Source organism: Oncorhynchus mykiss, chromosome 27, assembly GCF_057628025.1.
Source record: "Oncorhynchus mykiss isolate SJ-2025 chromosome 27, ASM5762802v1, whole genome shotgun sequence".
Taxonomy (NCBI): domain Eukaryota; kingdom Metazoa; phylum Chordata; class Actinopteri; order Salmoniformes; family Salmonidae; genus Oncorhynchus; species Oncorhynchus mykiss.
This window is the reverse complement of record NC_143048.1, coordinates 45,625,174-45,640,627: the sequence shown is the minus strand read 5'-3', so window position 1 is coordinate 45,640,627 and position 15,454 is coordinate 45,625,174. Positions and strand designations below refer to the sequence as shown.

General features: G+C 45.3%; 1 protein-coding gene across 2 annotated transcripts in view; it reads left to right on the top strand.

Annotated features, from left to right (window-relative positions):
* Positions 1 to 15,454, top strand: part of gbe1b (1,4-alpha-glucan branching enzyme 1b) — a 324,598-nt gene that overhangs the window by 192,780 nt on the left and 116,364 nt on the right. For both annotated transcript variants that reach the window (XM_090224112.1, XM_090224113.1), the window contains 2 exons: positions 109 to 219; positions 5,148 to 5,319. In XM_090224112.1, the coding sequence (XP_090080238.1) occupies positions 109 to 219; positions 5,148 to 5,319 (283 nt within the window). The remainder of the gene's footprint in view (positions 1 to 108; positions 220 to 5,147; positions 5,320 to 15,454) is intronic.

The following is a 15,454-nucleotide window of genomic DNA, read 5'->3' as shown; positions in this document are numbered from 1 at the left end:
TTCTACTCTGTCTCTGCCATGCTGAGAGAGAGAGAGAGAGAGAGAGAGAATCTTTGTGTTTTACGAAGCTGTATTCAGATATTCCTCTTGTCTTATGTTGACGTCTAGATTCTGAAGGAGTTGGCAGACGAGGCCTGGGACATGGGTAACATTGTCTACACTCTGACAAACAGACGATACGGAGAGAACTGCATCGCGTACGCAGAGAGCCACGACCAGGTAACACAACCAGCCCATCATCACAACTCTTTATTTATTCATTTAACACGGTTCTAGGTCTATCTCTGGTGAACCAGACCGCATATGGCACCCTGGACACAGTGGTTCCATCCTCCGTCTCTCCGCTTCCTTTCTGTACTGTCCCTCTAGTCTTTAACATGATTGGTGTCACACTTTTTCTCCAATCCCTAACAAACACAGCTGGTTTAATCAAATGTCATTCTGAACTGAAGATCGTTGTTAGGTGATTATTGGAGTCAGGGGTGTTAGCTGAGGCCTGGTGCAAAACTGTGACACCTGTCAGGCCCTGGAGGACTGGAGTTGACCTATCTCCACATCTACATTAAGGGTTGTGGGGCTAGTACAGTTCTATCTGCATTTTTGTCCACATTGAGTTCCTTAAATGGCCTTGTTCCGTTCAATGTTCTCCTAATAAAATACTTTAATGACACCGTTCAAACCATTCGGCACTTTAAAGACAATTTATATCCAAATAATTTGTAGATAGAGCCTTATTAGTCCCAAGCTCTCGATTTGTAACTGTGTCTGTCAATAAAATGTGTATGAACCTCATAATAGGCATATGTGTCTAGTCCGTGGTAGGTGATAAATCCCTGTCCTTCTGGTTAATGGATAAAGAGATGTACACCAACATGAGTTTTCTGATCTGTTTTTTGATCTCTCTCTCTCTACACTATGGGAGGCAAAAGTATGTGGACACACCTGCAAATTAGTGGATTCTGCTATTTCAGCCACACTCCTTGTCGACGGGTGTATAAAATCTAGCACTCATCCATGCAATCTCCATAGACAAACATTGTCAGTAGAATGGGCTAACTGAGGAGCTCAGTGACTTTCAACGTGGCACTGCCATAGGATGCCACCTTTTCAACAAGTCAGTTCGCCAAATTGCAGCACTGATAGAGCTGCCCCGGTCAACTGTAAGTGCTGTTATTGTGAAGTGGAAACATCTAGGAGCAACAACGGCTCAGCCCCGAAGTGGTAGGCCACACGATCTCACGGAACGGGACCGCCGAGTGCTGAAGCATTTAGCGCAAAAAAATTCTGTCCTCGGTTGCAACACTCACTACCGAGTTTCAAACTGCCTCTGGAAGCAATGTCAGCGCAATAACTGTTAGTTGGGAGCTTCATGAAATGGGTTTCCATGGCCGAGCAACCGCACACAAGCCTAAGATCACCATGCACAATGCCAGGCGTCGGCTGGAGTGGTGTAAAGCTCGCCGACATTGGACTCAGGCGCAGTGGAAACACGTTCTCTGGAGTGATGAACCACAAATCTGGGGTTTGGCGGATGCCAGGAGAACAGTACCTGCCTGAATGCGTAGTGCCAGCTGTAAAGTTTGGTGGATGAGGAACTGTGGTCTGGGGCTGTTTTTCATGGTTCGGTCCCTTAGTTCCGGTGAAGGGAAATCTTAACGCTACAGCATACATTGACATTCTAGAAAATTCTGTGCTTCCAACTTTGTGGCAACAGTTTGGGGAAGGCCCTTTCCTGATTCAGCATGACAATGCCCCTGTGCACAAAGCAATGTTCGTACAGAAATGGTTTGTTGAGATCAGTGTGGAAGAACTTGACTGGCTTGCTCAGAGCCCTGACCTCAACCGGCTGGATGTGATACAGCCTGGATTCGAACCAGGGACTGTAGTGACACCTCTTGCACTGACAATGCAGTGCCTTAGACCGCTGCACCACTAGGGAGCACTGTTACCAACCGTTAGTAAAGTTTTGGGGAAAATTGTGTTTGACCAGAGACAATGCTATTTTACAGGAAACAAATTTACAACAAACTTTCAGCACGCTTCTAGGGAAGGACATTCAACAAGCACAGCACTTACACAAATGACTGATGATTGGCTGAGAGAAATTGATGATAAAAAGATTATAGGGGCTGGTTTGTTAGACTTCAGTGCGGCTTTTGACATTATCGATCATAGTCTGCTGCTAGGAAAACATTTGTTTAATGGCTTTACACCCCCTGCTATAATGTGGATAAATAGTTACCTGTCTAACAGAACACAGAGGGTGTTCTTTAATGGAAGCCTCCCCAACATAATCCAGGTAGAGTCAGGAATTCCCCATGGCAGCAGTCCTTAGCTTTTTCAATCTTTACTAACGACAGGCCACTGGCTTTAAATAAAGACAGTGTGTCTATGTAAACTGATAACTCAACAATATACACATCAGCTACTACATCGACTGAAATGACTGCAACACTTAACAAAGAGCTGCAGTTAGTTTCAGAATGGGTAGCAAGAAATAAGTTAGTCCTAAATATTTCAAAAACTAAAATCTATGTATTTGGGACAAAGCCTTCACTAAACCTGAACTAAATCTTGTAATAAATAATGTTGAAATTGAGCAAGTTGAGATGCCTAAACAGCCCTAGTTTCTACCTTCTTAACAACACTGTCAACAAGGCAGGTCCTACAGGCCCTAGTTTCTACCTTCTTAACAACACTGTCAACAAGGCAGGTCCTACAGGCCCTAGTTTCTACCTTCTTAACAACACTGTCAACAAGGCAGGTCCTACAGGCCCTAGTTTCTACCTTCTTAACAACACTATCAACAAGGCAGGTCCTACAGGCCCTAGTTTCTACCTTCTTAACAACACTGTCAACAAGGCAGGTCCTATAGACCCTAGTTGCTACCTTCTTAACAACACTATCAACAAGGCAGGTCCTACAGGCCCTAGTTTCTACCTTCTTAACAACACTGTCATCAAGGCAGGTCCTACAGGCCCTAGTTTCTACCTTCTTAACAACACTATCAACAAGGCAGGTCCTACAGGCCCTAGTTTCTACCTTCTTAACAACACTGTCAACAAGGCAGGTCCTACAGGCCCTAGTTTCTACCTTCTTAACAGCACTATCATAAGGCAGGTCCTACAGACTAGTTTTGTTGCACCTGGACTACTGTTCAGTCGTGTGGTCAGGTGCCACAAAAAGGGACTCGGGAAAATTACAATTGGCTCAGAACAGGGCAGCACAGCTGGCCCTTGGATGTACACAGAGAGCTAATATTAATAATATGCATGTCAATCTCTCCTGGTTGGAAGTGGAGGAGAGAATTATTTCATCACTAATTGTGTTTTTGAGAGGTATTGACATGTTGAATGAACCGAGCTGTCTGTTTGAACTACTGGTACACAGCTCGGATACCCCATCCATACCCCACAAGACATGCCACCAGAAGTCTCTTCACAGTCCCCAAGTCCAGAACAGACTCTGGGAGGCGCACAGTACTACATAGAGCCATGACTACATGGAACTCTATTCCACAGTACTACATAGAGCCATGACTACATGGAACTCTATTCCACAGTTACTACATAGAGCCGTGACTACATGGAACTCTATTCCACAGTACTACATAGAGCCATGACTACATGGAACTCTATTCCACAGTACTACATAGAGCCATGACTACATGGAACTCTATTCCACAGTACTACATAGAGCCATGACCACATGGAACTCTATTCCACAGTACTACATAGAGCCATGACTACATGGAACTCTATTCCACAGTACTACATAGAGCCATGACTACATGGAACTCTATTCCACAGTACTACATAGAGCCATGACTACATGGAACTCTATTCCACAGTACTACATAGAGCCATGACTACATGGAACTCTATTCCACATCAGGAATAGGGTCAAGATACATGCAGTAGAATCAGATTTTAAAAAACAGATTCAAATACAGTGGGGACAGTGGGGACTGTGAAGAGAAACACAGGCGCAGACACATGCATACACGTACACATGATAACACACTCACTATACACACTCGTGTACACGTGTATTTTGTGTTGTAGATATGTGGTAGTGGAGTATGGGCCTGAGGGAACACGCTTAGTGTGTTGTGAATTCTGTAGTGAATGTTTTGTGATTGTATAACTGCCTGAATTTCGCCGGACCCCAGGAAGGTTAGCTGGCAGATGATTTATGAGGATCCATCATGAATACAAAATACATCATTTTGGCCATGTGTGTATCTCTCGCTCTCTACATCTCTCTCAATTCAGTTCAAAGGCCTTTATTGGCAAGGGAGACATGTGTTTACATTAAAAAAGCAAGTGAAATAGATCATAAACGAAAGTTAAATAAATATTACACTCACAAATGGGGTTTCTCTCTCCATCTCTCTCTCTCTCCATCTCTCTCTCTCTCCATCTCTCTCTCTCTCTATCTCTCTCTCCATCTCTCTCTCTCCATCTCTCTCTCCATCTCTCTTGCTATATCTCTCTCTCTCTTGCTATATCTCTCTCTCTCTTCATCTCTCTCTCTTTCTCTTAATCTCTCTCTCTCTCTCTCTTCATCTCTCTCTCTCTCTCTTTCTCTCTTCATCTCTCTCTCTTCATCTCTCTCGTCATCTCTCTCTCATCTCTCTCTCGCTATATATCTCTCTCTCTCTTCATCTCGCTCTCGTCATCTCTCTCTCCGTCTCTCTCTCCATCTCTCTCGCTATATCTCTCTCTCTCTCTTCATCTCTCTGTCTTCATCTCTCTCTCTTCATCTCTCTCTCTCTCGTCATCTCTCTCTCTCCATCTCTCTCTCTCCATCTCTCTCTCTCCATCTCTCTCGCTACATCTCTCTCTCCACATCTCTCTCTCCATCTCCCTTTCCATCTCTCTCGCTATATCTCTCTCTCTCTCTTCATCTCTCTCTCTCTCTTCATCTCTCTCTCCATCTCTCTCTCCATCTCTCTCTCCATCTCTCTCGCTATATCTCTCTCTCTCTCTCCATCTCTCTCTTCATCTCTCTCGCAACATCTCTCTCGCTACATCTCTCTCTCTTCATCTCTCTCTCTTCATCTCTCTCGCAACATCTCTCTCTCTCCATCTCTCTCTTCATCTCTCTCTCTCTCTTCATCTCTCTCTCTTCATCTCTGTCTCTAGTCTCTGGTAGGTGATAAGTCCCTGGCCTTCTGGCTGATGGATAAAGAGATGTACACCAACATGAGTTCCCTGATCCCCATGACTCCCGTCATCGACCGAGGCATCCAGCTACATAAGATGATCCGCCTCCTCACACACGCTCTGGGGGGAGAGGGCTACCTCAACTTCATGGGTGAGTTGGGGAGAGGGCTACCTCAACTTCATGGGTGAGTTGGGGAGAGGGCTACCTCAACTTCATGGCTGAGTTGGGGAGAGGGCTACCTCAACTTCATGGCTGAGTTGGGGAGAGGGCTACCTCAACTTCATGGGTGAGTTGGGGAGAGAGGGGGCCACCAACTTCATGGGTGAGTTGGGGAGAGAGGGGGCCACCAACTTCATGGGTGAGTTGGGGAGAGAGGGCTACCTCAACTTCATAGGTGAGTTGGCGGGGAGAGGGGAGTACCTCAACTTCATGTGTGAGTTGGGGGGAGAGGGGAGTATCTCAATCTCATGGGTGAGTTGAGGGGAGTACCTAAACTTCATGGGTGAGTTGGGGGGAGAGGGGAGTACCTCAACCTCATGGGTAAGTTGAGGGGAGTACCTCAACTTCATGGGTGAGTTGAGGGGAGTACCTAAACTTCATGGGTGAGTCAGGGGAAGGGTGTGCTTGTGGCTGTAAAAAATGGCTACCTCTCTAACTTCGTGTGTCGCCATGGAAAAGATTGCAGATCCAGAGATATCCAACAACCCATGAGAAGAGCGTTCATGTGGGACCAATCAGAAGAGCGTTCAGTTGGGCCAATCAGAAGAGTGCGCGGTTGGGCCAATCGGAAGAGTGCGCGGTTGGGCCAATCGGAAGAGTGCGCGGTTGGGCCAATCGGAAGAGTGCGCGGTTGGGCCAATCGGAAGAGTGCGCGGTTGGGCCAATCGGAAGAGTGCGCGGTTGGGCCAATTGTATTAAGCTGATAGTAAGAAGTCATTGACATGTGCGACACATTTTGATTGAGAAATAACATATTATTGTTGATATTATTACGTTGATTTGAACAGGGACAATGTACAACAAAACATAATTCTCAGGACACTTGAGAAAAAATGTACCAGATTTTACCAGACTAATTTCCATCTGCATTCCCTGGGCAGGTTTACATATAAACAAGAAAAAAAATATATACGAACAGACAACATACAAACATTAACTAAATGTAATGGGAAAATTGTAATAAAAAAATTAGCTGTGCTAAGAAAACCAACAAAAACAAACAGCAACTAGAAAGGTTCCCAGAAAGTAAACCTGTAGACTGCTCTCCAGTATGTAACCCTGTAGACTGCTCTCCAGTATGTAACCCTGTAGACTGCTCCCCAGTATGTAAACCTGTAGACTGCTCTCCAGTATGTAACCCTGTAGACTGCTCTCCAGTATGTAACCCTGTAGACTGCTCCCCAGTATGTAAACCTGTAGACTGCTCTCCAGTATGTAACCCTGTAGACTGCTCCCCAGTATGTAACCCTGTAGACTGCTCTCCTGTATGTAACCCTGTAGACTGCTCTCCAGTATGTAACCCTGTAGACTGCTCTCCAGTATGTAACCCTGTAGACTGCTCTCCAGTATGTAACCCTGTAGACTGCTCTCCAGTATGTAACCCTGTAGACTGCTCCCCAATATGTAACCCTGTAGACTGCTCTCCTGTATGTAACCCTGTAGACTGCTCCCCAGTATGTAACCCTGTAGACTGCTCTCCAGTATGTAACCCTGTAGACTGCTCCCCAGTATGTAACCCTGTAGACTGCTCCCCAGTATGTAACCCTGTAGACTGCTCTCCAGTATGTAACCCTGTAGACTGCTCTCCAGTATGTAACCCTGTAGACAGCTCTCCAGTATGTAACCCTGTAGACTGCTCTCCAGTATGTAACCATGTAGACTGCTCCCCAGTATGTAACCCTGTAGACTGCTCTCCAGTATGTAACCCTGTAGACTGCTCTCCAGTATGTAACCCTGTAGACTGCTCTCCAGTATGTAACCCTGTAGACTGCTCCCCAGTATGTAACCCTGTAGACTGCTCCATGGTATGTAACCCTCTAGACTGCTCTCCAGTATGTAACCCTGTAGACTGCTCCCCAGTATGTAACCCTGTAGACTGCTCCCCAGTATGTAACCCTGTAGACTGCTCCCCAGTATGTAACCCTGTAGACTGCTCCCCAGTATGTAACCCTGTAGACTGCTCCATGGTATGTAACCCTGTAGACTGCTCCCCAGTATGTAACCCTGTAGACTGCTCCATGGTATGTAACCCTGTAGACTGCTCTCCAGTATGTAAACCTGTAGACTGCTCTCCAGTATGTAAACCTGTAGACTGCTCTCCAGTATGTAACCCTGTAGACTGCTCTCCAGTATGTAACCCTGTAGACTGCTCTCCAGTATGTAACCCTGTAGACTGCTCTCCAGTATGTAACCCTGTAGACTGCTCTCCAGTATGTAACCATGTAGACTGCTCCCCAGTATGTAACCCTGTAGACTGCTCTCCAGTATGTAACCCTGTAGACTGCTCTCCAGTATGTAACCCTGTAGACTGCTCTCCAGTATGTAACCCTGTAGACTGCTCCCCAGTATGTAACCCTGTAGACTGCTCCATGGTATGTAACCCTCTAGACTGCTCTCCAGTATGTAACCCTGTAGACTGCTCCCCAGTATGTAACCCTGTAGACTGCTCCCCAGTATGTAACCCTGTAGACTGCTCCCCAGTATGTAACCCTGTAGACTGCTCCCCAGTATGTAACCCTGTAGACTGCTCCCCAGTATGTAACCCTGTAGACTGCTCCATGGTATGTAACCCTGTAGACTGCTCCCCAGTATGTAACCCTGTAGACTGCTCCATGGTATGTAACCCTGTAGACTGCTCTCCAGTATGTAAACCTGTAGACTGCTCTCCAGTATGTAAACCTGTAGACTGCTCTCCAGTATGTAACCCTGTAGACTGCTCTCCAGTATGTAACCCTGTAGACTGCTCCCCAGTATGTAACCCTGTAGACTGCTCTCCTGTATGTAACCCTGTAGACTGCTCTCCTGTATGTAACCCTGTAGACTGCTCTCCAGTATGTAACCCTGTAGACTGCTCTCCAGTATGTAACCCTGTAGACTGCTCTCCAGTATGTAACCCTGTAGACTGCTCCCCAGTATGTAACCCTGTAGACTGCTCTCCAGTATGTAACCCTGTAGACTGCTCTCCAGTATGTAACCCTGTAGACTGCTCTCCAGTATGTAACCCTGTAGACTGCTCTCCAGTATGTAACCCTGTAGACTGCTCCATGGTATGTAACCCTGTAGACTGCTCCCCAGTATGTAACCCTGTAGACTGCTCCCCAGTATGTAACCCTGTAGACTGCTCCATGGTATGTAACCCTGTAGACTGCTCTCCAGTATGTAACCCTGTAGACTGCTCTCCTGTATGTAACCCTGTAGACTGCTCTCCAGTATGTAACCCTGTAGACTGCTCTCCAGTATGTAACCCTGTAGACTGCTCTCCAGTATGTAACCCTGTAGGCTGCTCTCCAGTATGTAACCCTGTAGACTGCTCTCCGGTACGTAACCCTGTAGACAGCTCTCCTGTATGTAACCCTGTAGGCTGCTCTCCAGTATGTAACCATGTAGACTGCTCCCCGGTATGTAACCCTGTAGACTGCTCTCCAGTATGTAACGCTGTAGACTGCTCTCCAGTATGTAACCCTGTAGACTGCTCTCCTGTATGTAACCCTGTAGACTGCTCTCCAGTATGTAACCCTGTAGACTGCTCTCCAGTATGTAACCCTGTAGACTGCTCTCCAGTATGTAACCCTGTAGACTGCTCTCCAGTATGTAACCCTGTAGACTGCTCTCCTGTATGTAACCCTGTAGACTGCTCCCCAGTATGTAACCCTGTAGACTGCTCTCCAGTATGTAACCCTGTAGACTGCTCTCCAGTATGTAACCCTGTAGACTGCTCTCCAGTATGTAACCCTGTAGACTGCTCTCCAGTATGTAACCCTGTAGACTGCTCTCCAGTATGTAACCATGTAGACTGCTCTCCGGTATGTAACCCTGTAGACTGCTCTCCAGTATGTAACCCTGTAGACTGCTCCATGGTATGTAACCCTGTAGACTGCTCTCCTGTATGTAACCCTGTAGACTGCTCTCCGGTATGTAACACTGCAGACTACTCTCCAGTATGTAACCCTGTAGACTGCTCTCCAGTATGTAACCCTGTAGACTGCTCTCCAGTATGTAACCCTGTAGACTGCTCTCCAGTATGTAACCCTGTAGACTGCTCTCCAGTATGTAACCCTGTAGACTGCTGCATGGTATGTAACCCTGTAGACTGCTCTCCAGTATGTAACCCTGTAGACTGCTCCATGGTATGTAACCCTGTAGACTGCTCTCCAGTATGTAAACCTGTAGACTGCTCTCCAGTATGTAACCGTGTAGACTGCTCTCCAGTATGTAACCCTGTAGACTGCTCTCCAGTATGTAACCCTGTAGACTGCTCTCCTGTATGTAACCCTGTAGACTGCTCTCCAGTATGTAACCATGTAGACTGCTCTCCAGTATGTAACCCTGTAGACTGCTCCATGGTATGTAACCCTGTAGACTGCTCTCCTGTATGTAACCCTGTAGACTGCTCTCCGGTATGTAACACTGCAGACTGCTCTCCAGTATGTAACCCTGTAGACTGCTCTCCAGTATGTAACCCTGTAGACTGCTCTCCAGTATGTAACCCTGTAGACTGCTCTCCAGTATGTAACCCTGTAGACTGCTCTCCAGTATGTAACCCTGTAGACTGCTCCATGGTATGTAACCCTGTAGACTGCTCTCCAGTATGTAACCCTGTAGACTGCTCCATGGTATGTAACCCTGTAGACTGCTCTCCAGTATGTAAACCTGTAGACTGCTCTCCAGTATGTAACCCTGTAGACTGCTCTCCAGTATGTAACCCTGTAGACTGCTCTCCGGTATGTAACCCTGTAGACTGCTCTCCAGTATGTAACCCTGTAGACTGCTCCATGGTATGTAACCCTGTAGACTGCTCTCCAGTATGTAACCCTGTAGACTGCTCTCCAGTATGTAGCCCTGTAGACTGCTCTCCGGTATCTAACCCTGTAGACAGCTCTCCTGTATGTAACCCCGTAGACTGCTCCCCAGTATGTAACCCTGTAGACTGCTCTCCAGTATGTAACCCTGTAGACTGCTCTCCGGTATGTAACCCTGTAGACTGCTCTCCGGTATGTAACCCTGTAGACTGCTCTCCAGTATGTAACCCTGTAGACTGCTCTCCGGTATGTAACCCTGTAGACTGCTCTCCGGTATGTAACCCTGTAGACAGCTCTCCTGTATGTAACCCTGTAGACTGCTCTCCAGTATGTAACCCTGTAGACTGCTCTCCAGTATGTAACCCTGTAGACTGCTCCATGGTATGTAACCCTGTAGACTGCTCTCCAGTATGTAACCCTGTAGACTGCTCCATGGTATGTAACCCTGTAGACTGCTCTCCAGTATGTAAACCTGTAGACTGCTCTCCAGTATGTAACCCTGTAGACTGCTCTCCAGTATGTAACCCTGTAGACTGCTCTCCAGTATGTAGCTCTGTAGACTGCTCTCCAGTATGTAACCCTGTAGACTGCTCTCCGGTATGTAACCCTGTAGACTGCTCTCCAGTATGTAACCCTGTAGACTGCTCCATGGTATGTAACCCTGTAGACTGCTCTCCAGTATGTAACCCTGTAGACTGCTCTCCAGTATGTAACACTGCAGACTGCTCTCCAGTATGTAACCCTGTAGACAGCTCTCCTGTATGTAACCCCGTAGACTGCTCCCCAGTATGTAACCCTGTAGACTGCTCCATGGTATGTAACCCTGTAGACTGCTCTCCGGTATGTAACCCTGTAGACTGCTCTCCGGTATGTAACCCTGTAGACTGCTCTCCAGTATGTAACCCTGTAGACTGCTCTCCGGTATGTAACCCTGTAGACTGCTCTCCGGTATGTAACCCTGTAGACAGCTCTCCTGTATGTAACCCCATTGTTTTTACGTCATCAGATAAGATTAAATACTAACTAGCTCTCTACTTCCCTCCTCTCCAAAAATATCAGAATAGATATGTTCTCAATGGTGACTCATTGTAGTTTGAAGATAACCTTTCAATAAGGTTTTCATTAGAACAGTTGACACATGACAACGTTCTCACCCTGCTGGATCTAGTACCGTCTGCCTGCATCCCACAATGCACCATATTCCCTGGTCAAAAGTAGTGCCCTATAAAGGGAATTGGGTGAACATGAATTGGAAATGGGTGAACATACTGTAGCTTGGTGTTCATGTTGAACCGACGATACTGTAGCTTGGTGCTCATGTTGAAACTACAATACTGTAGCTTGGTGTTCATGTTGAAATTATGATACTGTAGCTTGGTGTTCATGTTGAAACTACAATACTGTAGCTTGGTGTTCATGTTGAAACGATGATACTGTAGCTTGGTGTTCATGTTGAAACTACAATACTGTAGCTTGGTGTTCATGTTGAAACTACAATACTGTAGCTTGGTGCTCATGTTGAAACTACAATACTGTAGCTTGGTGCTCATGTTGAAACTACACTACTGTAGTTTGGTGTTCATGTTGAAACTACAATACTGTAGCTTGGTGCTCATGTTGAAACTACAATACTGTAGCTTGGTGTTCATGTTGAAATTATGATACTGTAGCTTGGTGTTCATGTTGAAACTACAATACTGTAGCTTGGTGTTCATGTTGAAATTATGATACTGTAGCTTGGTGTTCATGTTGAAACTACAATACTGTAGCTTGGTGTTCATGTTGAAACTACACTACTGTAGTTTGGTGTTCATGTTGAAACTACAATACTGTAGCTTGGTGTTCATGTTGAAACGATGATACTGTAGCTTGGTGTTCATGTTGAAACTATGATACTGTAGCTTGGTGTTCATGTTGAAACTACAATACTGTAGCTTGGTGTTCATGTTGAAACTACAATACTGTAGCTTGGTGTTCATGTTGAAACTACAATACTGTAGCTTGGTGTTCATGTTGAAACGACGATGCTGTAGCTTGGTGTTCATGTTGAAACTACGATGCTGTAGCTTGGTGCTCATGTTGAAACTACAATACTGTAGCTTGGTGCTCATGTTGAAACTACAATACTGTAGCTTGGTGTTCATGTTGAAACTACGATGCTGTAGCTTGGTGCTCATGTTGAAACTACAATACTGTAGCTTGGTGTTCATGTTGAAACTACAATACTGTAGCTTGGTGCTCATGTTGAAACGACGATACTGTAGCTTGGTGCTCATGTTGAAACGACGATACTGTAGCTTGGTGTTCATGTTGAAACTACAATACTGTAGCTTGGTGTTCATGTTGAAACGACGATGCTGTAGCTTGGTGTTCATGTTGAAACTACGATGCTGTAGCTTGGTGCTCATGTTGAAACTACAATACTGTAGCTTGGTGTTCATGTTGAAACTACGATGCTGTAGCTTGGTACTCATGTTGAAACTACAATACTGTAGCTTGGTGTTCATGTTGAAACTACAATACTGTAGCTTGGTGCTCATGTTGAAACGACGATACTGTAGCTTGGTGCTCATGTTGAAATGACGATACTGTAGCTTGGTGTTCATGTTGAAACGCAGTATTTCAAAAGCCAGAATTTTTTTTTAGAATGAAGAAAGAGGTGTGGTTCCATTGTCTGGCTCTGTCTGGGCTGATCTTTACCCCTTTACCCTGGTGGGAATTGACCTGTACGGATGGGGCCTAATTGACCTGTACGGATGGGGCCTAATTGAACGGTTTCTTATAGAATAAATATGGAAAGCATATGAATAACCATGGTAGAAATTAAACGGGAACACTTTGAAGATTATGAGAACATTATTCAACTGAAGGTGAGGAAACAACATTTCACCTGACACAAGACTGAATCCAAACATTTCACTGTTGACTTTATGTGAATTTGACATTTACTGGACTTTTCACCGCATTTGTTGATAATGAAAATCTGAAAATACTCTGGATACGTTCAGTAACATGTTGAGAATATTCCTGGAAAATGTGGGGTAGGTGCAACATGAGACAAGAAAATTAAAGGGGTTTGAGTGAGAGGACTAACTGGTGTTTGTTTCCAAGTGGCCTCACACCTCTCCAAAGTGGGCACATTTCCTAAGTAATTTAAATGCACTTTTATGACCCAAAGAAGAGTATTCAACTAAAACTATAAGGTACTTTTTTTTTCTTTAGCTCTCCTAGCTGTGCCGTTGAGGAACTACAGCAAGCTCACTTTTCATTGTTTTTGTTTGGAACACAACCCTGCATCCCCTACCATCACACAATTACTGTTGTTGTTTATGCCGTCCAAAAAAACAGTCCACTATATATATCAATCTGGGTCATTTGAATGCTTGTTCTAAGCTGTGTTTATAAATTATGATATGACGGTGTCAGCCTTTCACAGGGCAAATCAGGGAAACGGATCCTAATTTTGGTGCACATTGAAAGGAGTTCATGTGTATGTGCTGTGGCTCATTCTGTTCCACAATACCACCAACAACAGGCTCATTCTGTTCCACAATACCACAAACAACAGGCTCATTCTGTTCCACAATACCACCGACAACAGGCTCATTCTGTTCCACCAATACCACCGACAACAGGCTCATTCTGTTCCACAATACCACAAACAACAGGCTCATTCTGTTCTACCAATACCACCAACAACAGGCTCATTCTGTTCCACCAATACCACCGACAACAGGCTCATTCTGTTCCACAATACCACAAACAACAGGCTCATTCTGTTCTACCAATACCACCAACAACAGGCTCATTCTGTTCCACCAATACCACCAACAACAGGCTCATTCTGTTCTACCAATACCACCAACAACAGGCTCATTCTGTTCCACCAATACCACCAACAACAGGCTCATTCTGTTCCACAATACCACCAACAACAGGCTCATTCTGTTCCACAATACCACCAACAACAGGCTCATTCTGTTCCACAATACCACCAACAACAGGCTCATTCTGTTCCACAATACCACAAACAACAGGCTCATTCTGTTCCACAATACCACCAACAACAGGCTCATTCTGTTCCACCAATACCACCAACAACAGGCTCATTCTGTTCCACAATACCACCAACAACAGGCTCATTCTGTTCCACCATACCACCAACAACAGGCTCATTCTGTTCTACCAATACCACCAACAACAGGCTCATTCTGTTCCACAATACCACAAACAACAGGCTCATTCTGTTCCACAATACCACCAACAACAGGCTCATTCTGTTCCACAATACCACCAACAAGAGGCTCATTCTGTTCCACAAATACCACCAACAACAGGCTCATTCTGTTCCACAATACCACAAACAACAGGCTCATTCTGTTCCACAATACCACCAACAACAGGCTCATTCTGTTCCACAATACCACCAACAACAGGCTCATTCTGTTCCACCAATACCACCAACAACAGGCTCATTCTGTTCCACAATACCACAAACAACAGGCTCATTCTGTTCCACAATACCACAAACAACAGGCTCATTCTGTTCCACAATACCACAAACAACAGGCTCATTCTGTTCCACAATACCACCAACAACAGGCTCATTCTGTTCCACCAATACCACCAACAACAGGCTCATTCTGTTCCACAATACCACAAACAACAGGCTCATTCTGTTCCACCAATACCACCAACAACAGGCTCATTCTGTTCCACCAATACCACCAACAACAGGCTCATTATGTTCCACCAATACCACCAACAACAGGCTCATTCTGTTCCACCAATACCACCAACAACAGGCTCATTCTGTTCCACAATACCACAAACAACAGGCTCATTCTGTTCCACCAATACCACCAACAACAGGCTCATTATGTTCCACCAATACGACCAACAACAGGCTCATTATGTTCCACCAATACCACCAACAACAGGCTCATTCTGTTCCACAATACCACCAACAACAGGCTCATTCTGTTCCACCAATACCACCAACAACAGGCTCATTCTGTTCCACAATACCACCAACAACAGGCTCATTCTGTTCCACCAATACCACCAACAACAGGCTCATTCTGTTCCACCAATACCACCAACAACAGGCTCATTCTGTTCCACAATACCACCAACAACAGGCTCATTCTGTTCCACCATACCACCAACAACAGGCTCATTCTGTTCTACCAATACCACCAACAACAGGCTCATTCTGTTCCACAATACCACCAACAACAGGCTCATTCTGTTCCACCAATACCACC